Consider the following 27,879-nt stretch of genomic DNA (forward strand, 5'->3'; position numbering starts at 1 on the left):
GGAACAAAGTTTGGGGTCTGCTGCGGCCTTTACCGATTCCTGAACGACCTTGGCAAAGAATCTCGCTGGATTTTATAGTCGAGCTTCCACCGTCACTAGACCACATGGCAATCCTTGTGGTAGTGGACCGCTTATCCAAAATGGCCCACTTCATTCCATTGAAGAAAACTCCATCGGCAGCCGAGACTGCGCGAGTATTCATTCGTGAGGTTGTAAGACTGCATGGGGTCCCTGAAGACATTGTCTCGGACCGAGGGGTCCAGTTTACGTCGAGATTTTGGAGGGCATTATGCAAAGCCCTGGACATCAAACTGTCCCTTTCCTCTGTGTTCCACCCTCAGACTAACGGACAGACCGAAAGGACCAATCAGACCCTGGAGCAATAATTGCAATGCTACACATCTTTTGCTCAAGATGACTGGATGCCACTTCTACCCCTGGCGGAATTCGCGCACAACAACGCTTTCCATTCAGCAACGGGGCAGTCCCCGTTCTTTTCCAATCATGGGTTTCACCCTGTCTTCCTCCCAGATTTGGTCTCGGAATGCCCAGTCCCAGCAACACAAGATGTAGTAACGTTTTTTTCCGCAAACAACAAGAAACTTCAAGAGGCCATCAGTTGGGCCCAAGAGGACTACAAGAAGGCATTCAACAGGAAATGGAGAAGAGATCTGGTGTTGCGGCCCAGGGAGAAGGTTTGGTTAGCTACATCCAATTTAAAGATGCTTTGCCCTTCAAAGAAATTGGGACCTAAATGTATAGGCCCCTTTTGCGTTAAGCGGATGGTCAATGAGGTGGCTTACGAACTTGTCCTCCCTGACACACTCAAGATCCACCCGGTCTTCCATGTGTCCCTGCTGAAACCAGTGATCCCAGATGCCTTCCCAGAACGAGAATCTAGACCTCCGGAGGCCATAACGGTTGAAGGAGAAGAAGAATTTGAGGTAGAAACAATCCTGAAGTGCCGAAGGAGGGGGGGCCAGACCCAATTCCTAATCAAATGGAAGGGCTATGGCCCTGAGGACAATTCTTGGGAACCAGCCCATAATGTCCATGCACCCAGACTTGTCAGGAGGTTTTTTCGCGATCACCTGTGGTGGAGAGGTCGGGTGGGCATCTGGAGGTTGCCCGTAGGGGGGGGGGGCAATGTCAGGGATCTCCACAATCCCTGCAGCAATGGTCCCGGCGCAGGCGCAGTGCGCCGCCCTGTGCAGGGACACGGGCACTAGGTCCGGGCCAGCAGCGGCGTTCGAGTTCGCGCATGCGCAGTAGAAGCCGCGGCCGCCCGCTGGGCACCAATGGCAGCGCAGGGCGCGATATTTAAACTGCCCTGAGCTGTCATTCAGTGCCTTCTGGTCTTCCCTGCATTCCTGATTCTGCAAACCTGTGCCCTGTGAGTTTTTGACCCGGATTGTACCTGACCTTGCCATATTCTCCTGTCCTGACCCTTGCTTTGTTTGACCTCTCTCCTGGATGCCCCCTATTGGATCTGACCTGCTGTTGCTGACCTGGCGTGTGACCCGACTATTCTCTGCCCGCTGCCTTGTACCATTCCGTCCTCTCTGTTACCGACCCGGCCTGTCCTTGACCTTGCTCAACCATCCATCCATCCCTCCCTCGCAGTGGGGTCTTCGGACCTCCTCATATCAGACTCTTTCCCGTGGGAGCCCTCGGCGCATACCACTACCACTGAAGGACGTACCCAGTAGCCACAACCTGGTCTCGGGGTGCTCCAAGTCCATCCCCACCATCAGGGGCCCTGGTGAACAAGCACTCTGGGACTTAGATTCCGTGCGCTGGGGACGCCTATTCAGTGGAGTGCTAGTGGTACCGCCGGGCGGTCCCTTACAGTTGCACTTGCAGGGTTCTAATGAGGAAAGTTGCTTGGTCTGCATCCCTTTCAGGAGTATCTCACCAAAAATGAAATTTATGTTGCAGGGGATACCAAAAATCTGACTTGTATCTTAGTGCAGACTTCTAGGAAAATCAGGAAGCCAAATACACAATCAGGAAACTATGTTCCTGGGGGGTGTTCTGTACACATTCTGTGTACACAACACCTCCAGATAGCCATATTGCATTTTACAGAAAATCATAGTGCTGCTGAATGCAGAGGAAAGGTAATTTCTAAGAACATTCAGTTGCAATATGACTTGTGTCGCAATTGTATACACTATATCATTTTTTTTGTAATTGCTATTTTTTCCATGAAAGTGGGTTACCCTTTACGCCTCCTATACAGCTGTTTTTGTTTCAGTTAATGACTGTGTTTCAACCTACATATGAAACTCGGAGATCATTAACACCTGCTTGGTGTAATTGGCTAATCATACACCTGACTCTAATCCTATAAACTTCATGACTTTGTACAAGTGTAGGAATTGCTGCTGGTTTGAAGCCAAAGGGAAGATAAACAGGAAAACAAGCGCCATCTACAGTAAGTATAGCAAAAAATTAAAACATATTTTATTTGCACAATTAGAGCAACTCACATAAAAAAGGCAAAAGTAATGCTCATCTGAGTATACATGAGTATACAACTGTGCTCCAGTCCTCAGCCAAGTAGGCTACACAAAGATGGCCCTTGTTTTCTTGTTGCTAAAATTCACAAAAGTTGTCAAATCAACTTTCTTTTTATGAGGAAGTAGGCAAAAACTTTGACAAAGGAGTGGCTGTGGATCTACAGGTGAAACTTGAAAAATTAGAATATCGTGCAAAAGTTCATTTATTTCAGTAATGCAACTTAAAATGTGAAACTAATATATGAGAGACTCATTACATGCAAAGCAAGATAGTTCAAGCCGTGATTTGTCATAATTGTGCATGGCTGTGCAGGTGGGATATATGAATTAACTACAAGTCCCATAGGAGGGGGCTGATGAGCACCTTTATAGTTCATTGACACTTCCTCCAGTTTCTAAGACCATACAGAAGTATGGACAAGAAAGATGGAGTAGGTGTCTGCAGAAGCTAGACGTTGCACCCAGATTCCACTGACCACGGGCACAATGGTTTGCAGGCTTCGGGAGGAACAAATAATAAACATACATTTTTTTTTCTGCAAAAATATGTGCATTTATTATTTTTGCTCAAAATTGAACTTAACCTTTACCCAATTTATAAATATAGCACTACTGCCATAGAAGCCACAGGAATACTGTCCAGGTCTTCACCACAAGCTTTGCCCCGCACACAGGCTAAATTACATGTTTTTTTTTTCAACCAGTCTGTGTTTTTGCTGTTTTTATTCTTGGATAGGGTTGAGGGAATTAGGTGGGATACTGCAAAAACGAAGGCTACAGTATCTACACTTGAGGACTCTTCAGAACAAGCTATATTAAAGTCCATGTTTGCAGCAAACAGTAGACTTCAGATTTAAGGTAGTAGTAGTAGTTAACTGTAAATCTCTGTCTTAAAGCCACAAGAGCAGAGTCCATTTAAGTAGAAGACTAGATGGACAAAGCTCTTGAGTACACCAAATGGTGTCCCCTTTAACCACTTGCCTACCAGTCACTTATACCCCCTTATTTACCAGGCCAATGTTCAGCTTTCAGCGCTGCCGCACTTTGACAATTCATGCAACATTGTACCCATATGAAATTTTGATCATTTTTTTTCTCACAAATAGAGCTTTCTTTTGGTGGTATTTAATCGCCACTGGGCGCTTTACTTTTTGCGCTATAATTAAAAAAAGTGCAAAAAAATTTGAAGGAAAATTTTTCTTTTATAAAATTTTTCAAACAGGTATTTTTTCTCCTTCACTGATGTGCGTTGATGAGGCAGCACTGATGGGCAGCACTGATAGGCAGTACTAATGAGGTGGCATGGATAGGCGGCACTAATATGCAGCACTGATAGGTGATACTGATTATGGGTACTGATAGACGGCACTGACTGGCATCACTGGGCACTGACTGGCACAACCCCTGGGCACTGACTGGTGGGTGGCACTGACTGGCAGCACTGCTGGGCTGCACAGGTGGGTGGGCAAAGGTGGGTGGCACTTGTGGGCACAGGTGGCAAGGCACAGGTAGGTGGCACTGCAGAGTGGCACAGGTGGTGGCACTGCAGAGTGGCACAGGTGGTGGCACTGCAGAGTGGCACAGGTGGGTGCACTGCTGGGCACAGGTGGGCGGAACTTGCGGGTGTCACTGCTGGGCACCGATCATCAGGGCACTGATCATCAGTGCCCTGATGATCGGTGCCGATCCCCGCTCTGACAACTGCCGGTTCTCGGCAGTAATTTCCTCACGATCTGACAGCGTGAGGAAAGTGCAGCCGAGAACCGGCACTTGCATTTCCCTCTGATCAGCCTGTCATTGGACACCGCTGATCAGGTGGTAAAAGGCCGCTGTGATTGGCCTTTTACCACATCACGTGATCAGCTGTGTCCGTAGGACACGGAGATCGCCGGGTGCGCGCCCCCTGGGGCGCGCAGGAGAGCGCGTTCTGGGAGGACGTCATATGACGTCCACCCAGAACTGGCCGGCCGCAGTGCAGCCGTCATTCGGCTATCTGCGGTCGGCTACTAGTTAACTAGACTAACAGCTGACACTCTAGCACCAGAGGTATGGCAATGCACAAAGGTCCCCAAGATCGCTTAGAAGTGTCTGTATTGACACAAGGCTCAAGGACAGCTGGTTGCCTCCTTCCAACTTTCAAGCAACGAACCAGCAAACACAAATGCAGCTGCGCTTGGGGATGGACTCGATGCAGGCTACAACCACATTAAGAATGTCTTGGAACATGCACACCTTGCTGCCCTCAAATAGACCAGGGGAATCCAAATATACTGAATGAGGAAAGAAAAAACAGAGAGCGCACAGACCTAGTGCATTACCATAAAAAATGTTTAATAAAAAATAAAGTAGGTGTTGTACTCACAAATGACAATACAGTCAAGGCACATCATAAAGAACAGCTGGGTCAACACCGCGCTGAATAACAATCCGCAATAGGGAGTGTAGACATCCAATAGGCTGACACGTTTTGAGGACTTGCCTCTTCCTCAGAGCCAGAGGCTCTGTGGAAGAGGCAAGACCTCGAAATACGTACATTAATAACAAGGCACATTTTAAAAGTACATTTCAGAAGTGTATATATATGTAAAAGATATAGATAGGAAGGAAAAAGAGAGAAGATTTTAGGTACATGAGAAACGGGACCGATAAAGTGGGTCAAAATACACATCTGCCAATAGTATATGCCAAATAACCTTCAAATGGAATGCTTTTTAGTCCTGTAATAAATGTCTATGAACCCTCCATGATTCCCATTTTTTATCGAATAAGTGCATCTTATCCAGCAAAGTATAATGAATACGCTCCATGAGCATCACAGTGTCAACTCTATGTAAAACAGAGGCCAGGGGTACAGTGATGGATTTCCAATGTAGGGCAATAGACCATAAAGTGGCAATACAAATGGTATGTATCAATCTCATAACAGCATCAGAGACCCCCGGGATATGAGCTCCCAGTAAACAAGACTGTATAGTCAGACGTACCGGGGCACCTACCAATGAAGCAGCTACCTCAGATATCATACGCCAAACCAAAGATATAGTTGGGCAAGCCCAAAACGTGTGAATCAATGTGCCCGTGAGGCCACAGCCCCAGAAACATAAGGGGGACGTTTGTGGGTACAGTACATGTAGCCTTGACAGGGTATAATACCATCTGGTTAATACCTTGAGGGCCGTCTCACGGACAGAAAGGGATCTCAAACTCTTACAAATGTTATCCACCATGGAATGCCACTCCTCATCTGAGAAAGTGATACCAATATCCTCCTCCCATCTTTGTCTATATAAAGGGGGCGTGGGTGAGAAACTGATCAAAAATTGATGATAAAGTTCTGAGATAAGACCCCTACCCCTAGGAGAGTCACGGCTAATATGTTCAAAGAATGAGATCGGAGAAGAGGGTATGAGGCCAAAATGTGACTGAAAAAAATATCTAATCTGTCGCTAACGATGGTACTCTCGAAGCGGAGCCTCAAAGTACATGCAGCATATCAAAAGTAATATAAGATCCTCCTCTTTGAAAATCAGATAATCTAATAAGAGATCTGTCATACCACCAACGAAACGTTTGATGAGAAGAAAATGCCGTAAAAAGTTTGGATCACCAAAAAATGAAACACCCGGAGAAACAGAAAAGATGAGATTTAATTTAAGTGTATATTTGGACCAAAGTGTCAGTGAATGGGCAACTATAGAGTTGTAAAAAGTGAATGATCGAGGGGAGATTCTGGACCACAAAATACCCGGTAATTAAAATGGTCGTATAGACTGAGATTCAAATCTAATCCACGGGGTCTGAGAATTTACAGCCGCACATTGTGATAATTGTGCAAAACGGGCTGAGAGGTAATATAGCCAAATATTAGGAAGACCTAGACCTCCCGTCCGTTGTGAGAGGTACAGAAAAGATGAGGTAAAGCGTGGACGTTTATTACACCAGATAAAATTATTAATAACCCGCTGAAAGTGATCCAGAAATGTTTTTGAGACCGGGACTGGAAGTGCTCTAAATAGGTAAAGTAGTTTGGGCAAAATATTCATTTTGACTGCCGTGACTCTACCCAGAAAGGAAATAGGGTAACCATGCCAAATCTTCAAAAGAGTAGAAAGGCGCATGGTGGGTAATTAGCAGCAAATGTATCTGAGTATCTGGAAATGAGATTAATACCTAAATAGGAAATCCGATCCATGGCCCAACGAAATGGAAAAGAACTACGGAGAGATGCACTTAGGGAATCAGGAATATTAACAGGCATAATCACTGATTTGGTAAAGTTAACAGACCTGACACTGGCACTCTTTATATTTGAAGGAAAAGAGATTTAGGTTCAGCCTATGGAAAAGCTTCTTCACAGTAAGAGCTGTGAAAATGTGGAATAAACTCCCTCAAGAACTATTTCTGGCCAACTCCGTAGAATGTTTTAAAAAAAAAAAAAAGGCTGGGTGCATTTCTAAATGCACAAAATATAACTGGATATTATCATTTATAGATAAAAATGCACAAGATTGTTGATCTAAGGAATATCTGCGTGCCTCCTAGGGGTTTAGGAAGGAATTTTTCCCCCACTTGAGCAAACTGGACCATGCTTTATAGGTATTTTTGCTTTCCTTTGGATCAACTGTGGGTTTTGGATTCTGTATGTGGAGGATTTCTATTTATTTATTCTATTTATGTATTTATTTTATATAGTTACATAGTTTCCATCTGGTTCAACCAACAGAAAAATAAACACTGAAAGCAGACCTTCAACCTCTTTCTACACTTTATATATTCTTCTTCCTCCCCCATACCCTGTTACAAAATCAGAACCTCATTTTCCCCTAAATACTCCTTTGAGGATCCCAGGCTGACTCTTTTGCCTTTTCTTGTCTAGGTGAGTGACATATCCTCCTTTCCCACAGTCTCCTGGGATACACATCATCTATCCCTGGAGGCTTTTGATGTCAATATATAAGATGGCAATGCAGGACCTGGAGTTCGACGACAGAAAGGAAAAGAGCAGCAAATGCTAAATTTGCTGACTCTGTATATGTTTTTTTTCTGGACAACCAGTAGTACAGAGAAGTGAGTAAGAAGAAAAAAGGAAAGGGAGGTGAAGTTTCTCTTTGGGCTGGCCATACACTGATTGAATTCTGTCCGGTAGAAGGATCTAGATGGATAATTTCTGGCTGAAGAGTGATTGCAGCCAACCTGCAGTGCCTACTGTAATCTAATAGCTGTTGGTACTGACGGTCAGAATACAACAATCTCAGGAGAGATTCCTTCATGTCAGGACCAGGTTCACCTGCTGGTGGTTCTATGGGCATAAAACTGTAGTTTCAGTGTCCACCAGCAGGTGTCTTGCAGCAGCCAGCAGTTTCCAATAATTGGCTCCACCTGGTCCCAGTTGCTGGGAGGATGCTTAAAGGAGAAGTAAAGCCAAAGCTCTTTTGGCTGTACTTCGCCTATGGCTCACAGGAGTGCAGTTCGTTTCCTGTGACCCGTTTTCAGCTGACCCCACTGTTGGCTGAAGTCCAAGAGCTGACCCAGGCTCGGGAAGGATCGTGACCATATGGTCAGGATCCACCCCAGAGTCTGAAGCTGAGACGGATAGTCACCACTCTCTGCTCACATCAGCGGTGAGAACTCAACGATCAATGGTCATGTGATCGCTGAGTTCTCACCCTCCCGTAAAACCGGCAGGAGACAGATGCAGCATCGGAGTAATGCTGCATCCGCCTAGGTAATCATAATTTTTTTTTTTTAGTGTTTCCCATACTTCTCTTTTAAGTCTCTCCTATGCTGGTTCACCTTGCATCAGTGGTTTGCTTTAGCTTGCCTTATAGCCTTATTTTGCTGCTTTCAGACTTTGATACCCTGATCTAGCTCCTGCCTTGCACCCAGTACCCTGCTGCCTTGTTCCCTTTCCCAGTTTGGTTCCCCCTTCCCGTTTGCTCCATTCTCCTCCAGTTTTTCCATGCCTTGTGTTTATCTAATTTGTACATATTGTATATAGTTAGCTGTTAGGTTTTCTGCTTGTTAGGTTTATTGGTCCAGGTATTTTGTCAGTAGGTTTTGTTCATGCGTTTTTATGTTTACTGCTGGTATGTGCTTGTTTTTGTTCACTATAAATAAAATCTCACTTTAAATACAGTACAGTATATACTGTACATAGCCTGGTCCCAGTTTTTCCTGTGTAGCTACACAGATCTGGTCATCTCAGCTGCAGACCACTGAAACTTTATTTTCACTTTTTGAGAATGGATGGAGAAATCTATTTTTCTTAATGTATGGCCAACTTAAAGTGGTTGTAAAGGCTCAAGGTTTTTTTTACCTTCATGCATTCTAATATGCCCTTTCCTATCCAATGACACCACAAAACTACTAATTCACTCCCAGGTTATCTCTCACCTTGACTACTGACTACTGCAACTCCCTCACTGGCTTACCTTTACATAGGCTATTAACTAAATACTAACAACTTACAAAGCCATCCACAACTTGGCCCCCAGCTACATCACTAACCTAGTCTCAAAATATTAACCAAATTGCTCTCTTTATTTATCCCCAGGCCCTCCTGCTCTCTAGTTCCCTTGTCAACTCCTCCCATGCTTGCCTCCAGGACTTCTGCTGAGCCTCTCCCATCCTATGGAATTCCCTGCCCCAGTCTGTCTGACTATCTCCTACTCTGTCCACCTAACTGTACATGTATCTTTTCCATCAGCTCATCTCCCACTTTTGTATCACTTGCCTCTCCTCTTTTTGATTGTAAGCTCTAATGAGCAGTACCCTCTCATTTCTCCTGTATTGAATTATATTGTAACTGTACTGTTTGCCCTCACATTATAAAGCACTGAGCACACTGTTGGCACTATATAAATCATGTATATTATTAATAATTATCATCAGAATAGTAATAATATTAAAAAAACAGAATTTGTTTTTCTTGGTTTGGATAGAGTGGAGTACAGAAGGCAAGGTATAATACCAAATCATTTAATTTAATGGTTGAATAAACATTTTAAAAAGACAAGCTGTATGTATATGTGTGTGTGTATATGTGTAATATATATATATATATATATATATATATATATATATATATATATATATATATAAAAAATCAACTTAAGAAGGGCCCGTTCACCTCACCGTTGGGTTTCTCTGAGCAGCCTTGCTCAATGCAGTCCCAATGTATAGACAGTTATGCCTAATTAGTTCAGTTTTATACCATTGTGCTGCAGAGGTGTAAACTGAAAAAAGAAGAAAATGTTGTACTTTTTTTTTTTTCGAAGAAGTGTGTTATGATGCACTATACTAGTATACTGTATCACAACCAGCTGCGGTGAATTAAGATAAATGAAATGTCATCTTTTGACATTTTTTTGACATTTCAATGACATTAAAAAAAATAGAAGCAGTACAAATTACGATGCTTCCTTCACAGAGCACACCATCAGCCACCTTATAATTCAGTCGCAGGTGTGTACGAGCTCTAAAGCACAATTAATTAAAAAAAATGTCATAAATCACGCTCCCAAGCTTAAAGCTTGAGATGTATTGAGAATTTTAGTGGATCTGGGAGGATCAGCAGCATGCAAGATGTACACTATATTGCCAAAAGTATTGGGACATACAACATACAAATCATTGTGATTCAGGGTCTTATCTTAATGTTATACTAAGAATGTACACAAACACATTACACTATATTGCCAAAAGTATTGGGACACCCCCTGTTTCAATCACCTCCATGGCCACAGGCGTATAACATCAAGCACCTAGGCATGCAGACTGCTTCTACAAACATTTGTGAAAGAATGGGTTGCTCTCAGGAGCTCAGTGAATTCAAGTGTGGTACCGTGATAGGTTGTGTCAGGGATCCCGGTCTTCGCCGCGGGAATCTGCGCATGCGCGGATCGCCCAGGTACATCAGCGTGCGGGCATTAGGACCTGGGCGTCCTAATTGCCGCCGTGCATGCGCACTCGTGCACACGGGTGCGTGCCTGGCAAAAATGAAGGTGCAGGGCGCGCTATTTAAACCGGCCAGGCAATGTCCTCATTGCTGCAAGGTCTTATTCCTGTTCCTGTAAAGTATGTTTCCTTGTTGCCAAACTCTGCCTGTCCTGATTTTTTGCTGACCCTCTCCTGCTCTGACCCCCGAATCGTCCCTGACCATTCCTCTGCCTGTAGTTACTGCTATTTGGACCCTCCTGTTACTGAACCTGGCGTTTTGACCTGACTACTCTTTGCCTACTGCTTGGTACCGCACCTGTCCCCACTGTTACCGACCCAGCTAGTCTGACCACGCTCACTCCTAGCAGTCATCCATTCATCCAGCTCAGACCTGGACCCGTCAGCCCCTTCACAGCAGGCTCATCCCAGGCACATACCCTCAGCGGAACCCCTCTACCATAGCTGGGTGCGCCCAGGGGCGCGACCTGGTTCCAGTCTTGCACCAAGTCCATCCCCACCATCAGGGGCTCTGGTGAAAAGGCAGACTGGGACTTAGACTCCTGGGGAATCCCGTGCTGTGGACCACTAGAGATCCCATTGGGCGGGGCCTGACAGATTGCCACCTGTTCAATAAGTCCATCTTTGCTACGAAATTTTCCATGGTCAACATTTAGTGGTATAATAAAAAAGTGGAAGCAACTGGGAACAACAGCAACTCAGCCATGAAGTGATAGGCATAGCAGGGTCAGCAACAGTGCATAGAGAGCTTCATGGAATGGGTTTCCATGGCCGAGCAGCTGAATCCAAGCCTTACATCACCAGGTACAATGCAAAGTGTCAGATGCAGTGGTGTAAAGCACGCTACAACTGGATTCTACAGCAGTGGAGATGTGTTCTCTGGACTGATGAATCATGCTTCTCTGTCTGGCAATCTGATGCCTGCGTCTAGGTTTGGCGGTGGCCAGAGAGCAGTACTTTCCTGACTGCATTGTGCTGAGTGTAAAGTTTGCTGGAGGGTGGGTTATGGTGTGGGGTTGTTTTTCAGGGGTTGGGCTTGGCCCCTTAGTTCCACTGAAGGGAACACTTAAGGCATCAGCATACCAAGACATTTTGGAAAATTTCATGCTTCCAACTTTGTGGGAACAGTTTGGGGATGGCCCCTTTCTGCTCCAACATGACTGGGGTGGAGGAACTTGACTGGCCTGCACAGAGTCTTGACCTCAACCCGATAGAATACCTTTGGAATGAATTAGAGAGGATACTGCGAGCCAGGCCTTCTCATTCGAAATCAATACCTGTCCTCACAAATGTGCTTCTGGAAGAACGTTCAGACATTCCCATAGACACACTCCTAAAACTTAGACAGCCTTCCCAGAAGAGTTGAAGCTGCAAAGGGTGGGTCAACTGAATGTTGAACCCTACAGACTAAGACTGGGATACCATTAAAGTTAGTGTGTGTGCGTGCGTGCGTGCGTGCGTGCGTGCGTGCGTGTAAAGGCAGGCATCCCAATACTTTTGGCAATATAATGTTTCTAAGATCATAAAAACATGGCTTTGTTACCATTTTCAACCCAATGATTTAAATTGGTTTTGATTCTCGTGTAAACATTATTTTTTATCAGCACTACAGTACTAAAGTTGCACATTGACAAACTCTTGCATGACACAGTGCAGATCTATTTTACCAAAAATATCCCAGGTACATTTTATCCACATGCACATAAATCACAAAATTTATGTTCAATACCTTACCATAATTTTTCCTTTTCTGACAAGGTCCATGGCAGCATAGAACCATTTGCATGATGACAGGGAGCTGACAGAATATACACATTTGAACATGCAAAAATATACATTTCTGTACTTGTGAAAACATACAATTCCTGGCAGTTACAAGGCAGAAGAACCATTCACATGTTGCCATGAAGCAACAGAGAGGGAAAGTTATGGTGAATATTGCACATTACTGCAGTAACTAGGTTGTTTTTAACAGTTACAGTCATATTTCTATGCATAAAAGAGAGGACAACAGTTCTGCATTCAAAAGAAAAAAGAAAACAATGAGTGCCATTCTGCATAGCTTACCTTCAGCAGTTAGTACAACATAATTTCTTGTAGTGAACACATTGCCTTCTGCTGGTGACATGTTCCCAGGTGCTATTGTTGAGCCAGTAGCTGTTGGAATAAACACTGGTTTAAATGCATGCATCATTTTTCAATCTTGTTGTTAATCATCTTAGCCAATGTACTTTCCCTATTAATACCACCTGTAAGAAAAAGGGTACTTTTTATTCATCAAGGTAGCAAACAAACACAGTTTTAATATACAAGGGCTTTGTACAGCAAATTATATATATATATATATATATATTGTGGCGCTATATACATCCTGTATAATAATAATATTAATAATAATAATAAAGCCAACAAAAGATCTGTTTGTCTGGGCAAATAATTAAACTCATGTAATTCCCTGGTTTAAAAAAAAAAAATAGGCTGCACATGTAACTTTTTTTCAAGTTCTGTCAGCACTCTTTTCACCCAACAGCAGCACAGAGAGCTCACAGCAGAGAGAGTACTGAGCATTATTCAGCTCACATATATAATGACCTGTGCACAGCTAAGACCAAAAATGAGGAATGGCTACTATGACGGAGATCAGAAATATTATTTTATTTTTGTGTTTTGTTGAATCAACAAGTGTGTCAAAAAGTCAGCTTGTCTGCTTAAATAAATCTATATTTAATTAAGCAGGGGGTGAGAGATGAGGTTGATCTCAGCAGCTGGGAAAAGCCAGATGTGTGGGCTCCAGGTGCTTGAGGTTTGGTTGAGGTTCGGTTGAATTGAAAGAACAATATAATGTCCCTATACTGGCAGAGTCAGAAAATGTGCAGAGCTTAAGTCCGTGATGGACAGATGAGCTCATGGCTCCAGGCCTTGCTAGATGTATTGAACAGCAGAGACAGATCTGTATGGGCTGTGCTTTGCTTTTTGCACGTCTGGAACTTGCTGTTCTACATTCTATGTGACTTTCCGGACACCAGGACTTTATTCTACCCTCTGCTCTCCCATCAACTGCTGCTTGTGTGGTCTTGAAGCTGCGGCCAGGACACACAGCCCTCCAAGAACCCTTGAGGAGTTGTTGAAGGACCTCTGCCTGCTGGACCTTCTTCTCCATGCCTATCTACCTAGACTTCCTCTGATGAGGCCACTGCTGACTGGTGAATCTCTGAATTGCTGCCCTGTGCCCCGGACTTTGCTGTATCAGTGTGTAGCCTGCTAATCCCTGGGCCCGTATTGGTGCTTTTGATTCTAGACTGTGCCCGGAATCCTTTGCCCTGTGTGCTGGACTAAACCCTGCTCTGCCAGAAATCCTTTGCCCTATGTGCTGGACCTAACCCTGCTCTGCTCGGAATTCTTTTCCCTGTGTGCTGGACCTAACCCTGCTCTGCCCGGAATCCTTTGCCTGTGTGCTGGACTAAGCCCTACTCTGCCCAGAATCCTTTGCCCTGTGTGCCGGACTTAACCCGGCTCTGCCCAGAATCCTTTGGTGTGTATACTTGACTTAACCTGGTTCTGCCTGAAACATTGGCCCCAGGATTGAAACCTCTGCTACCTGCTTGTACTGAGGACTTACCACCCTGCTGTGCCTTTGCTACTCTGCCCTGTTTGCTCTGTGGACTACCTGCCCTCTGCTGACCCATATTGCCACCTTGGGAATCATTTTTCATTGCTGTATCTTTTGTCGCTCTGTGGACTAGTTCTTCTATTGTCTGTACCACGAGTTTTCACAAACGCCTGCTTTGTGTGATCTGCCTCAGTGTGTTCACTCTCTGTGCTCCTAGTTTGTCACAGCTACCAGATAGGATGTGTACCTATTCACAGCCAAAGTTCTACAAAGCCTTCAGGATCCAAGGTCCAGGAAAGGGCTTGACTTAATTAAGAGTCTGAGAAAACAACAAGCTTGTGCTCTTCACATCAGTCATCAGTCCTGATACATATATGCATATGTGATACATACACAACATATCACACAAGATAGTGTGTGTGTGTGTGTGTGTGTGTGTATGTATGTATGTGTATGTATGTATGTGTGTGTATATATATATATATATGTGTGTGTGTGTGTGTGTGTGTGTGTATGTATATGTGTGTGTGTGTGTATATATATATATATATATATATATATATATATCACAAACACAGAGATGTTGTGCCTGGGAGGTTTACACAGTAGCACTGTGCATGCTGGAGTCGGAGTTCTGCCTGAGAGGTTTAGCAACATGCATGCTTGAGTCTGTGGAAAGGTAGGGAGGTGAGCTTTGTCGTTTGCATGTCTTTTACTGTGTGTTCTGCATTGTGGGGTGGTTTCCATGTCAGCTCATGTGCTGTGCATGCCTGCTACTGTGTGTTCTGCATTGTGGGGTGGTTTCCATGTCAGCTCATGTGCTGTGCATGCCTGCTACTGTGTGTTCTGCATTGTGGGGTGGTTTCCATGTCAGCTCATGTGCTGTGCATGCCTGCTACTGTGTGTTTTCCATTGTGGGATGGTTTCCATGCCAGTTCATGTGCTGTGCATGCCTGCTACTGATAGACTTGGGGCTCTTGGACTGGGTGTGGGTGTACAATAAAGCATTTTTTTTATTTTCTGCTCACTTAGTTACTGTGGTCATGGCACCCAAGAAAGCAGCGGAAGCTGGGAAGAGGAAGAAGGAGATGATTCTGCTTGAGGTCAAGAAAGAAATCATCAGGAAGCATGAAGGAGGAATGCAATTGACTGACCTTGCCAAAGAGTATAGAAAGAGTGCATCCACAATCAGTACCATCCTAAAGATGAAAGAGAAGATAACTGGGAGAGATGCAGCCAAGGGAGTCACCAGGGTCTCCAAGCAACGGTCTCCTGTTCTGGAGGAGGTCAAAAAGTTGCTCCTGCTCTGGATTGAAGAGAAGCAGCATTCAAGGGACACAGTGACCGAGGCGATCATCTGCGAAACAGCCAAGGCCATGCACACTGACCTCCTCGACCAACAGCCAGGAATGTCCACCGATGCAGAAGGCTTCAAGGCGAGCAGGCGGTGGTTGGAAAGGTTCAAGACCAGATCTGGCATCCACAGCGTGGTCAGGCATGGAGAGGCCGCAAGTTCTGATGTTGCTGCAGCTGAGGAATTTGCTATAGAGTTCCCTGAGGTCATGATTTCAGAGGGCTACCTTCCTCAGCAGGTCTTCAACTGCGACAAGACTGGGCTCTTCTGGAAGAGGATGCCAAAGCGTACCTTCATCACAGAAGAGGAGACCTCATTGTCTGTCCACAAGCCGATGAAGGACCATCTCACTCTCCTGTTCTGCGCCAATGCCAGTGGAGACCTTAAGATCAAGCCCCTGCTCGTCTATCACTCAGAGAACCCACGGGCCTTCAAGAAACACAAGGTGAAGGAGCAGTTGAGCGTTTTGTGGCGGTCCAACCCAAAGGCTTGGGTCACACGCATCTTGTTTGTGCAGTGGGTCAATCTTGTTTTTGGTCCTGCTGTCAAGCAGGACCTTGTCGACAATAACCTGCCGCTCAAGGCCGTGCTGCTCATGGACAATGCTCCTGCACATCCACCATGCCTCGAGGAAGACTGCCTGGAGGACTTTAACTTCATCACAGTCGTGTTCCTCCTGCCTAACACCACCCCACTACTCCAGCCAATGGACCAGCAGGTCATCTCCAATTTTAAACAACTCTACACAAGGGAGCTTTTCCGGCGATGCTTTGAGATGACAGATCGATCAAGCCTCACCCTCCGTGAATTTTGGAGAGACCATTTTGACATTGTGAGCTGTTTGCAGATTATCACCATTGCCTGGGCTGGGGTCAGCCATAGAATCCTAAATTCAGCTTGGCGCAACCTGTGGCCAGACTGTGTTGTGACACCTGATTCCGATGCTTCTGCACCTGCACCAGAGTCAACAGTGTTGAAGGAGATTGTTTCCTTGGGGTTGACCATGGGGCTGGAGGTGACTGAGGAAGATGTCTGCGAGCTGTAGGAGGAGGGACACAACCGTGAGCTAACCACTGAGGATCTGGTGGAACTGCAGAAGGAGGCGATGGAGCAGCGGGTCTCATTTGAGGAGGAGGAAACAAGTGAGAAACAGCTCTCTTCCAGGGATCTCAAGGAGGCATGCCTACTGTGGGTAAACCTACAGGTTTTTGTACAGCAGCACCACCCAGATAAGGCTCTAGTCCAGAGACTTGTGAACAGTCTTGACACCGACGTCATGTCCCCTTTCAGAGGGATGCTGAAAAGGCACCAGAGGCAGCAGACAATGGAAAAAACAGGATATGGTAAGTGAGCGCAATAGAAAATGAGCAGCTAGCATACAGGGTAATCCTCAACACCTAGAAAGAACGTATAGCAAAAGGTATGCAGCGCCGAAGAGGTATGCATGTATAATTACAGGAGCAATAGTATAATCAGAACCAGTGTGATGTGATCCATATAAAACTATTCGCAACACCAGTCCTCAATAGGAGTCAATATTAATGAAGGCAAAAAAACAGTAACACAGCGGTGTATTGTGCATTCCAATTCCAATGAGACTTGCAAAAAAAAACCAGTAAATTTATGCGCTTACCACAGCAATATACAAACTGAGCGTTGTATGTATATTGATGGACATCAAGGTCTGGTCCACAGAATGGAGCAGCATACGGTAACCCTGGTAAACACTCGGGAATGGCTAGATCATCAGAATCCTCAGACAGGTTTCTCCAGTAGGTCCAGCGAAGTTCCCTCCTGATAGTATTCTCCACAAGGGGTCCACCTTGAGGGGGATCATCAAAAAAGACAGAGTACTCCAGGCCTAATGTCTAGGCTCCCTGGTGGTTAGAATTCCCTGGTGGTATAATGGCGTCAGTTGGGTAGGATCCCCTAACATGTTTCGAGCACACGCTCATTATATAGACAATGGAAAGGTTCCTACTAAATCAGCCTAGACATGAAGAAGAACCTGCTTGTGTTAGTGCTGCCCAGTTGCTCTGCTCCTCCTCCAGAGAGTGTTGGAATTGTTTGAAAAGCTTGCCATGTTTTAAAAGATGAGTGCTTTAAAATTTGAAGTTGGATGTTTGACATGTTGTTGTTACTGTCTTTTCTGCGAGGCATGGTTCACGTCAGACAGTGCTTCTTGAAACCAGTAAACCCAAAACAGGTGTGTGTTTTTTAAGGGCAGGACAGCTGTCAGAAACACATCCAATATCATCACACACTGATTGGAGTCAAGGTTGGCTCACTCCTGGCTCCAATTAGCTCTGGGAGAAGTCATTAAGCTAGGGCCTCACATACTTTTTCCTCCCTGCACTGTGAATGTTTACATGTTATGTGCAATTAAACCATGGCAACTTCTAATGTTTGTGTAGTATTATGTTCAGCAGACTGTGTTCTTCTCTTGTTGTGACTTAGATGACGTTCAGAGCACATGTTATGCCCAATTCATGCAAAACTCCACGTAATCCCAAGGGGTTCACATACTTTTTCTTTCAACTGTGTGTGTGTGTATATGTGTGTGTGTGTATATATATATATATATATATATATATATGTACCGTATATATATAATATTTTTTTTTTTTTTCTTATCAAGATCATCGTACTGCTGAGCCTATGGCTTGAGCTACAGACACATTTTGTTGATGTGGTGTTTTACAACTAACATAGTACCTCACTTGAGCGTTGAAGTAACTATATGCAGTAACAATTCTTGTGTACCTACGATCTGTAAACCAGAGACCTGCATACCCGAAATCTGTAAAGCAGTGACCAGGGGCAGACTGACCATTTGGAAACTCGGGCACTGCCTGAGGGCCCGGGGTCAGTAGGGGGCCCCATGAGATGCCCCTGGTACCTTTTTCATAGGCTTTTATGAGTTTGGGCAAGGACACAGGAGCCCCATGATCCTCTATTGCCCAGGGGCCCCATGAGTTGTCAGTCCGCCCTTGGCAGTGACCTGTACAATTGAAACCTGTACACCAGAGACCTGTCCTTAATTATTCTTATTCCCATGTTTTCTGGGTTTTTTTTTTGCGTCTAATGGTATTCTGTCTCCTTGTTACTTTGGTTTGGACTTTCAAACATGATTTGCCTGCAATTTTGTATCTTGTTGCCAGATTGTTGTTCAAGCCTCTGTTCACCACTATCCTACACTGAGTTTTGTTGCTTACTCAGGCTCTCTCCAACACAGCTCCATAATCATGTACTTACTTTAGATTTGGACTGATAACCACCATATTCCTTCTCAGCACTGCATGCAGGATGTCCACCAGATCCTCAACCAGCCCTTTACATGCCCTGCATATTAGGGAACTCCAGTATTTTTATTGGTGCTCTGGATAGCCTGACTTGAATATTTTACCAGTGTTCCATGTTATCTAAAAATATTTTACAAATCATTCATTTTATTAAAAAAATTTCCTTAGGTCTATTTAAAATGTGATTTCTGATATAAGTATCACTGGCAAAGATTGTATTGTTCTACGTGCAGGTACACTAAAGTGTGCGTTTTAGATTTCTAACAATTGGTTTATGGCAGATTTGACTGAAATGTAACCTTTCACAAAAAAATGGAAGCTGCCAAAAGCTGTTTTTGAAGGTTCATGCTCTACAGTTGTCATCCTTATACTTCCGTCACTACTTGGTATGCCAGCTGAAATAAGAATGTCCTTCTGGGGGGGCCAATGCACAGCATGGACCATGACAGTAGCTTTGGTGCTTACCTCCTCTTCCTACCTGAACTTTCAGCTTGTCTAAAGAGGCCAGGGATCACAATCGGCACCTGCTTATTACATACCCTCCTCCTAAAACAACCTGTGCATGCTGATAGAGAGAAAGAAAAGTCACCCCAGTGCTCAGAAGTGCCTTACAACATACCTGCTCTGGGTGAGTGAGAAAAGCAGCGTGGCTCAAGATGGTGCAGCATCTTCAGACTGCCTTGTGAGACTCAGCCTAAGCTCTCACCTCCTTCCACACAACATGACTGTGAATATACCTTACAGCCAGCAAAAGAGAATTTGGAAAACTCTTTGGAGACTATGTACATTAAGCTGGATGATAACTTTCAACAGAAATTCCATAAAACAGCTTACATTCTCGCATAAGAATTAGCCATATCAACAAGCTAGAGACAAAGCAGGATGAGCTCACCCTTGCATATAATGAGCTTAGTAAAGAACATAAAAGCCTTGTCGATACAGTCTCAAGTGGAGGATTATGATATTCGTAATCAAAGAAATAATATATGGATTCATGGGATTCCTAAGACCACCACTGAACTAACCTCAGCAGTGCTCTGGCTCTTTAAATACCTACTGCCTGACAAAAATCCAAGTGACCTGCGCCCCAATCCACCAGCTGATAAGCCACACAGGGATATAATTTTATGTCTTATAGACTATCGTGTTAAGGAGAGCAGCCAGAAACACTCAGAACAATACTGTAGATGGCTGTAATCTACAGATTTTTTTCTAATATATCCTCTGCCACTCTGGATAAGTACCGTCAGCGCCTCACATGAAATCTCCTCAGTTTTGGCTGATGCACGCATTCGCTTTCTGTTCAAACTTATTATACCTCATATTGGCAGCACCTATATGGTCACCACAGTCTCTGAGGGCCATGAGGTTCTCCTTAAAGTGTTACTAAACCCACAACAGTAAAATCAGTCTGTATATGCAGTAAAGCATGCTTGTTATAATCACTGTGGAACCTAACGGGTAAGCCTCTGCATTGTGTAACAACACTGTTTGATCCTGTCTTCTCTGATCCTCCACTTCTTCCATTGTCCCCCTTTTATCTCCTGATAAGACACATTGTGTGGAGACACTCTGCAGATGCTCAGTTTGGTGTGTATTGATAAAGAGGTTTTTTTTTCTTGGTAGAGTGCATGTGATCAGCACAGGGCCAATCAGCACTGTCCAGACAGAGGTCCGGGGTTCTACATTCCCCTAGAGCAGAATGAAAACTCCCCCCACAAGCTGTAACCAGTGTAACTGAACACTGATAGTAACAAGACTGCTCTAACTGTTGATGAGAAAAGGTATTTAGCAGTTTATATTTACTAAAATAATTGCATTTCCATGTTGTGTACTGTGGGAGACCAGATATAGTGAATTCAGGGTCCTGGGATTAGTAACTCTTTAAAGTGGGTATTGTGGAGGCTGATGCCCTTCCCAGGCACCCTTCCATTTCAAGACCATCTCCAATTTGGCATACAACTTCACCCCAGAGGGACAGATGCAAAATTTGTGACAAAGAATGCTAAACCTTCTGCAAGTACCTCTGGAATTTTTCTGCCTTTTGTTGCCTGATTTGGACTTTTTTATTTATTTATTTTAAGACTTTTATGTTTTGTTTTTTTTTTTACTACTGAATATTTTTTATTTTTCTGGACAATGATACTAACCTTAAAGGATAAGCTCACCTTTGGGAATATGTTACATTTGTTCCTTGGGACAAAAAAATGGATGGAACACGTACAATATTCCCAATGCTGCAGCCGCTGCCCGCTGCCTTCCCTCCCTGTGACAGAAGTATGGGGAGAAGTTCCCAATACTTGCTGTCACTTTTTAAAAACAGCACAGCCGTGTGGGAATCCACCCACACGGCCATATAATTCATTCACAGTGTTCTGTGAATGAATGAACTACAAGTCCTGACAGCATTAGTGGCTGTCAACTTGTAGTTCTCAATGGTCTACCACGGCACTGTGGTTGAAGTACTACAAGTCCCATCATGCCTCTGCAGCTGGGTGTCTTGCCTGTGGAGTCTTGCAAGGCCTCATGGGACTTGCAGTTCTCAACACCTGGAAGGCCATAGTTTGGATACCCCTAATTTAGAGGGGCATCACATAGTCTTGATAGACTATGTGATGCCTATAACCACGTCTGAAAGGAGTCCTTTTTATTTTCCTCAAGCAATTTCCTTTCAGTTATACCATCTTTAGATTTAGAAAAGATCTGTAAAGAAGAGTGGACCAAAATCTCACTTGAGATGTGTGCCAACCTGGTAACCAAATACAAAAAAAGTCTTACCTCTGTGCTTGCCAAGTACTAAGTCATGTTTTACTTGGGGATCAAATACTTATTTTACTCACTTTACTGCAACTTAATTTATAACATTTGTACCGTGTTTTTTTTTCTGGATTTTTGATTGTTTTTCTGCCTCTATCATTTAAAATACACCTATGATAAAAATGATGGACCCTTCATTTCTTTGTAAATGGGCAAACCTACAAAATCTGCAGGGGATCAAATAGTTATTTTCCCCAATGTGTTCCCTGTTTTCATTGTATTGATCCTAAATACCTTTTTATACATCTTTTGCTCTATAGGAACAGAACTGTGGGGTCTCTACCCTCCTCTTTTGAATCACTATCAATCCTATATCTCCATATATCTTTACCACTGAAAGGTCTTAATTGATTTAATTGAGTCTGGCTGAATGTTCAGTGTCTGCTGGACACTATTCTTAGTAAATCAGGGCCAATGAGTCCAGAGATGGATAACAAAAATGGTGAAAGGTCTGGGGGATAAAACATATTAAGAGCGACTTCAGGAACTTAACTTGTATAGTCTGGAGGAAAGAAGGGAAAAGGGAGACATGCGTGAATCCTTTAAATGCAAAGGGATAAATAAGGTTCAGGAGGGCATTATTTTCAACACGAAACCAAAATCAAGAACACAGGAACATGACCTTAAACTAACTGGAGAAAAGTTCAAAACTAATCTCAGAAAGTACTATTTTACTGAAAAAGTAGTTGATGCTTGGAAAAAACTTATAGCAAAGGTAGTGAGCCAGTCAACAGTAAACAGATCTATACTATAAGTTAACAAAAAAAAGTAAAACACAACCCTCCTAAAAAAACACACAAAGGCAGATTCAATGGACCACTTGGTCTTTTTCTGCCATCACTTTTCTATGTTTCTCTCTCCACACACACTCCAGTTCTGCCTGCAGCGTTCTGGCCTGCTAGCAGATTAACTTTATCCACAATGCGGCAAGGTCACTGATCAGCAGACTCTCCATGCATCCACTCTTTCTCTCTTTTTACGGCCTGGTCCAGTCCTCCAACACGTAGTGCACCTCTCTCTCCAGATCTCTCCTCTCCCACTTTCTTTCTCATCTGCCAGGGTTTAATATATATACTCCTATACATACGCCAGCTCCTCTGAAAAATGTAGTTCTTTACTACACTGTTCCTTAGCATAGTCCTGTGATTCAGCATACAAGTTCCACGGGTCTGTTCTACAGAGTGTGAAAGCCACTGTTCTGCAGGACATTGCCATCTTGTGTTGGTTTTAATATCTTATTAGCAGGATGTTACATTAAGTTTTGTGTTCTTTTTTTACCACCACCTCAGCAAGGCTGAGAGAGCTGGTTTGGAAAAAGGGTTAGTGTGCTCCGATAAGGGATTCCTTGCCTGCCTGTTGTGGAATAATTAATTGGAGGGGCTTCACAATGTATAATTTTTTGTGTATTAAGGTTCTTTGTCAATGTCATGGGCTATTTTGATTGGAGACACTTATGCCAGAGCGGGTGTCATGCTCCTCCCCTTGCTTTGAAGAAATTTGGTTTTTCTGTATATAGTCTTCATCCTCACTAGAGGGGATATTTCAGTGACTCGGATTGTAAGTGGGGAATGGCCGGTCCTTCCCTGTTTTTTGGGAACATTTGGGGGTTGTGTTACCACGTTCGTTCTTTTTTCTTTCTTTTTGTCTTTCTAACTTTCTTTCTCTGTTAGCTGTCGGTCTGTAGTCATTTGTCCCTAATGACAGGCCTTCCACTGTGCATTGCAATAGGAAGAGGCTCCCTTTTGCCCATTCCAGGAGGATCACGGTAAGTGCTTGTGGATTAGTGAACTATTCTACCTCTGTTTTCCATGGCTAAGTGTGAACTCAGTAACTCACGTTTGGGTATTGTTTCCCATAACACCCAAAGGCTGAATTCCACAGTTAAATAGCGTAAAGTCTTCCAATATTATCATTCTCAAAAGATAGAAGTGCTCCTACTGCAGGATACTCATTTCACAAGCCAGTACAGTCCTCCACCAAAAATTTCCAACCATTTATTTAATGTGGAAGATGAAACAAGGGAGGTGGCTATTTTCTTTTCTAAAAGACTTGTCTTTACCCTGACTTTTGAATTTAAAGACCCAGAGGGATGGTTCCTACTATTAAAGGGGATCCTGGATGATAAACTTTTCACACCCATTTCTTACTATTTGCCAAATCGGTACCAGGCTCAGTTCTTTCAATCAATGTTTCAGACTTTAGCACCCCATGTGGAGGGGATGTTATTTACATCTTGGACTCTAATATCGCACTTGATCAGGAGCTAGAGAAATCTTGGCTCTCGGCAGCTCGTCTTATGCCTCCACCCATGCAAAGCTTACTTATTGCCAAACATATACAGGGTCTGGCGGACATTTGGAGGGAAATAAACTCAACTACTAGGAACTACACACTCTTCTCTTGCCCCATAAGACCTATGCCAGGATTGATCATATTTTTTGTAGGTAGCCTATATCCCCTTAGTTACTATGTCCTTTATCAGAGATACTGCCTGATCTGCCTATTCAGTGGTGGCACTAGTATTGTGGTGCCCCTCAGGTCCATGGGGACCCCTCCAGGGTAGACTTAATGGCCTTGATTCACTATTGGGCGTGGGCGCATATTTATGGGCTTAAGCCCAATTTTCATGGGCGTCCGTCCATTTTTTACCCTGCAACCTAATTCACTATTGACCAGAGCCCATAAGCAGACGCCCAATCTAATTCACAAAAAGACACACGCCCAGAATCAGACTCACAAAAGCAGACTTGCTAAGAAGCACGTCTAACACCATGAAAAATCACTGTAGAGACATGTTCACTTAGAAATTTGCTTTGCCAAATATCAGGACTTCACTTTAAACAATATCTGCTATTTCCAAAAAAATTAAGAATGTGTTAAAAATCGTTTTTTTCAAGGAAATCGACACAGTAAAAATCTAGATGCCCGTGCAGTGTCTTTGGCAGATAGAACTGAGCATGTGCAGAACACCTTTTAGACCTCTGCCATGGGCGTTTGCTTTTTAGCAACTCACTATTAGTGAATCTGATTGTGGATTCCTCTGACAGCCGGCACTCGCTCGCGTCTATTGTGTTTAATAAACAGCACTCGGCATATCTTCATGTATTCTAATTAGATTTCCTTAGTTCTAGTGATTCTATTTTTGTTTCTTATCCTTTATAATTATTTCTGTTATGATTTTACTTATTTTGAAGGTCTAGATAATATTTATTTTGAAAGCTGAATGTAAAAATAAAGGTCCGCAATAAAAAAAAAAAAAAAACAGCGTGGGTCCCCCCTCTCATCCTTACCAAGCCCTTCAGGTCTGGTATGGATATTAAGGGGGAACTCCATGCTGAAATTTAAATAAAAAACAGCGTGGGTCCCCCTCAATATCCATACCAGACCTTTATCCGAGCATGCAGCCCGGCAGGTCAGGAAAGGGGGGGGGGGACGAGCGAGCGCCCCCCCCTCCTGAACCATACCAGGCCACATGCCCTCAACATGGGGGGGGTGCTCTGGGGCAGGGGGGCTCCCCCCCCCAAAGCACCTTGTCCCCATGTTGATGAGGACAAGGGCCTCTTCCCCACAACCCTGGCCGGTGGTTGTGGGGGTCTGCGGGCGGGGGGCTTATCAGAATCTGGAAGCCCCCTTTAACAAGGGGGCCCCCAGATCCCGGCCCCCCCCCCCTACGTGAATGATTCTGCGGTACACGGTCCGCAGACTTATTCACAAAAAAACTAAGTGTGGTGTAAAAAAAACACAGTATGGGGCGGGGCCAGCCGGAGACATCATCCCAGTGACCCGCCCCATGTCACATGCTTGCTGTTCCCGGCTGGCCCCGCCCCATAGCTATATAAGAAATGTCAGACTGTCTCCTGCATTCAGCTAGTTAGCCTCAGTGGAGAGACAGGGTGACATTTCTCAAATAGGTAAGGGGCGGGGATGATGTGCCCGGCTGGCCCCGCCCCATACCTATATAAGAAATGTCAGCTAGCCTCTTCTTCACAAGGCTGGAAGCCTCGGACTGGAGCGGAACTTTTTTTTTTTTTCTTTTTTCGGGTCCCTGCCGCCGCCGCTGACCACCAATTATTACGAAAATCGGCCGATTAATGAGTAACCTATAACGGGAAATGATGTCATTTTGTGGCCTTTGTGATCCTTTTTCGGAAAACGATCGTTCGTTTTTGACCATCAATGAGGATAAAGTCGGGCGTTTTTCGAAAATTTTCCAACATCACCGATAATCTGAAAGTCCAAAATACACGAAAAACGGCCGACAAAATCGTCCACTAACGATAAGATAATCGGCCGGTTTTATTTTCGGACGAAAAATCGGCCGTTTTTCTCCCCATCTATGGCCTGCATAAGTCCTTGCTTGTAGTGGTTTGGTGGAGGAAGAGATTTTGTGCTGAATTGCCCCAGACACCACTCAGGCTGTGTTTGGAAGTGGGCTGGAAATGTTTGCATATTTTTGGCCTTGTAAAGTGTGTTTGTGTGTTATTGCACAATGATTGTGTTTTTTTTCTTTGCATTGAAAGCCTCACACATGTCAATCGTTTTGTTTAAAATCTGCTCTTGTTTTAATTTTGCTTGCTTATTTAGACTCCAATGCATTTTTCTTACAAACCTGCTGACAAATGTATGTGTAGGGGATTTGTAGAGGTGGGAGGGGTTTTTCACATATGTCTTGTTTTCTTGATATTTTGATCTGTAGACTTTTTTTGTGAATGGATCTTTATACTAAATGATTGTGTAAGTAAACCTTATGTGCACGAAAATGTTACTTGATTCATCTTCCCCTTTGTTTCCTGCTATAACCTGAGCACACACAGTTCATTAGAAGTATCTTTAGATTGTAAGCTCTTATGAGCAGGAGTGTTTTATTTTTGCCACATCAATCCTATTTTTGTGACTCACCAAGATATTGACTGTACCTACTTGTTCCTGCTGACCAAATAAATGAAGATATATTTGATCAATAAATGTTTGACCGATGTTTTTGTGTTTATTTTATGTTCAATATATGAACAACCTTAATAGTTACTTTGTATACTTATATAATCTGCTCAAATGTAGCTTATAAGAGCGTGAATATGCAAGTGGGTGCAAACTGGCTTTTTCAAAACCAAACAAAAAAATAAAAAACCTGCTTGCACCACAATATTGTTATGTACTAATGAATATGTCACATTCACTGTGCAGCCAGCTACAGGTTTTCTACAATTTGATTTACAGTAATAAAATAGTCCCCACTGTATGTTGATTTTTGGCCTTTGGCAACAAATATATATTAGCCAAGGTTTAAAAAAAAATAAATCACTAAGAAACACACATTCGCGAAAGCTATCATAGCCGTGCATAGAAATGAGCGATCGTGCATAGATATGCGCGATCGTGCACAAATAAACGCCAAACAGGTGTCCCCCATGGTGCACGAGCAGCTATCCTCCTGGAAGTCCGTCATCTGGTGCGCGCGCACCCGGAAGTGGTTGTGGGGAGTGTAAGTGGATGAGAAGTGGTTGGAGGTTTTGTGTTGGTTGAAAATTTTGATAACTTTATTGGCATTTGGACATGGCGAGAGCACAGTTCTCAACTGAGGAGATGATCCTTATATGTAAAGTAAGTGTGGCCATTGCAAATATGTTTATAACATGTGAGGGACAAGTAATTGCAATTTTGTGGGTGGGGCCTAGCAGAATCTCACTTGGTGCACATACTACTTATCTGCACATTAGCTCCTGGGTATTGATGGGTCAATGATATTAACCACTTGCCTACTGGGTACTCATACCCCCTCCCTGTCCTGGCCAATTTTCATCTTTCTGCACTGTTACACTTTGAATGACAATTGTGCGGTCATGCCACATTGTACCCATCTTAAATTTGTATCAGTTTTTTCAGACAAATAGAGCTTTCTTTGGGTGGTATTGACTTGCTGCTGTGAGTTTTACTTTTTGCTCGATAAACCACAAAATAGCTCATAATGAATAAAAGTCTGTTTATATTATAACATTTGGTAAACTGGTAATTTAGCAACACTGATGTGCGTTGATGAGGCAGCACTGGTGGGTGGCACTGCTGGCCACAGGTGGGCGGAACTGTTGGGTGGCACTGGTGGGCACTGATCATCAGGGCCGACCCCTGCTTTGATAACTGCTGGTTCTCGGCAGTACTTTCCACACATTCTGACAGCGTGATGAAAGTGCAGCCAAGACCCGGCAAATGCATTTCCCGGTGATCAGCGTGTCATTGGACATGGCTGATCACATGGTAAAAAGCCGCTGTGATTGGTCTTTACCACATCACGTGATCAGCTGTGTCCTTAGGACACAGCAA

General features: G+C 43.8%; 1 protein-coding gene across 1 annotated transcript in view; it reads right to left on the reverse strand.

The window, feature by feature from the left end:
• The window catches only part of RAMP2 (receptor activity modifying protein 2), a 404,185-nt gene that overhangs the window by 54,034 nt on the left and 322,272 nt on the right, over positions 1 to 27,879 (reverse strand). Inside the window, exon 2 of the mRNA XM_089681294.1 lies at positions 12,546 to 12,635. Coding sequence (XP_089537420.1) covers positions 12,546 to 12,635 — 90 coding nt within the window. The remainder of the gene's footprint in view (positions 1 to 12,545; positions 12,636 to 27,879) is intronic.

The sequence above is a fragment of the Staurois parvus genome, unplaced genomic scaffold (genome assembly GCF_062004578.1).
Source record: "Staurois parvus isolate SC_StPar_1 unplaced genomic scaffold, SC_StPar_1.0 ptg000263l, whole genome shotgun sequence".
NCBI classification, from domain to species: domain Eukaryota; kingdom Metazoa; phylum Chordata; class Amphibia; order Anura; family Ranidae; genus Staurois; species Staurois parvus.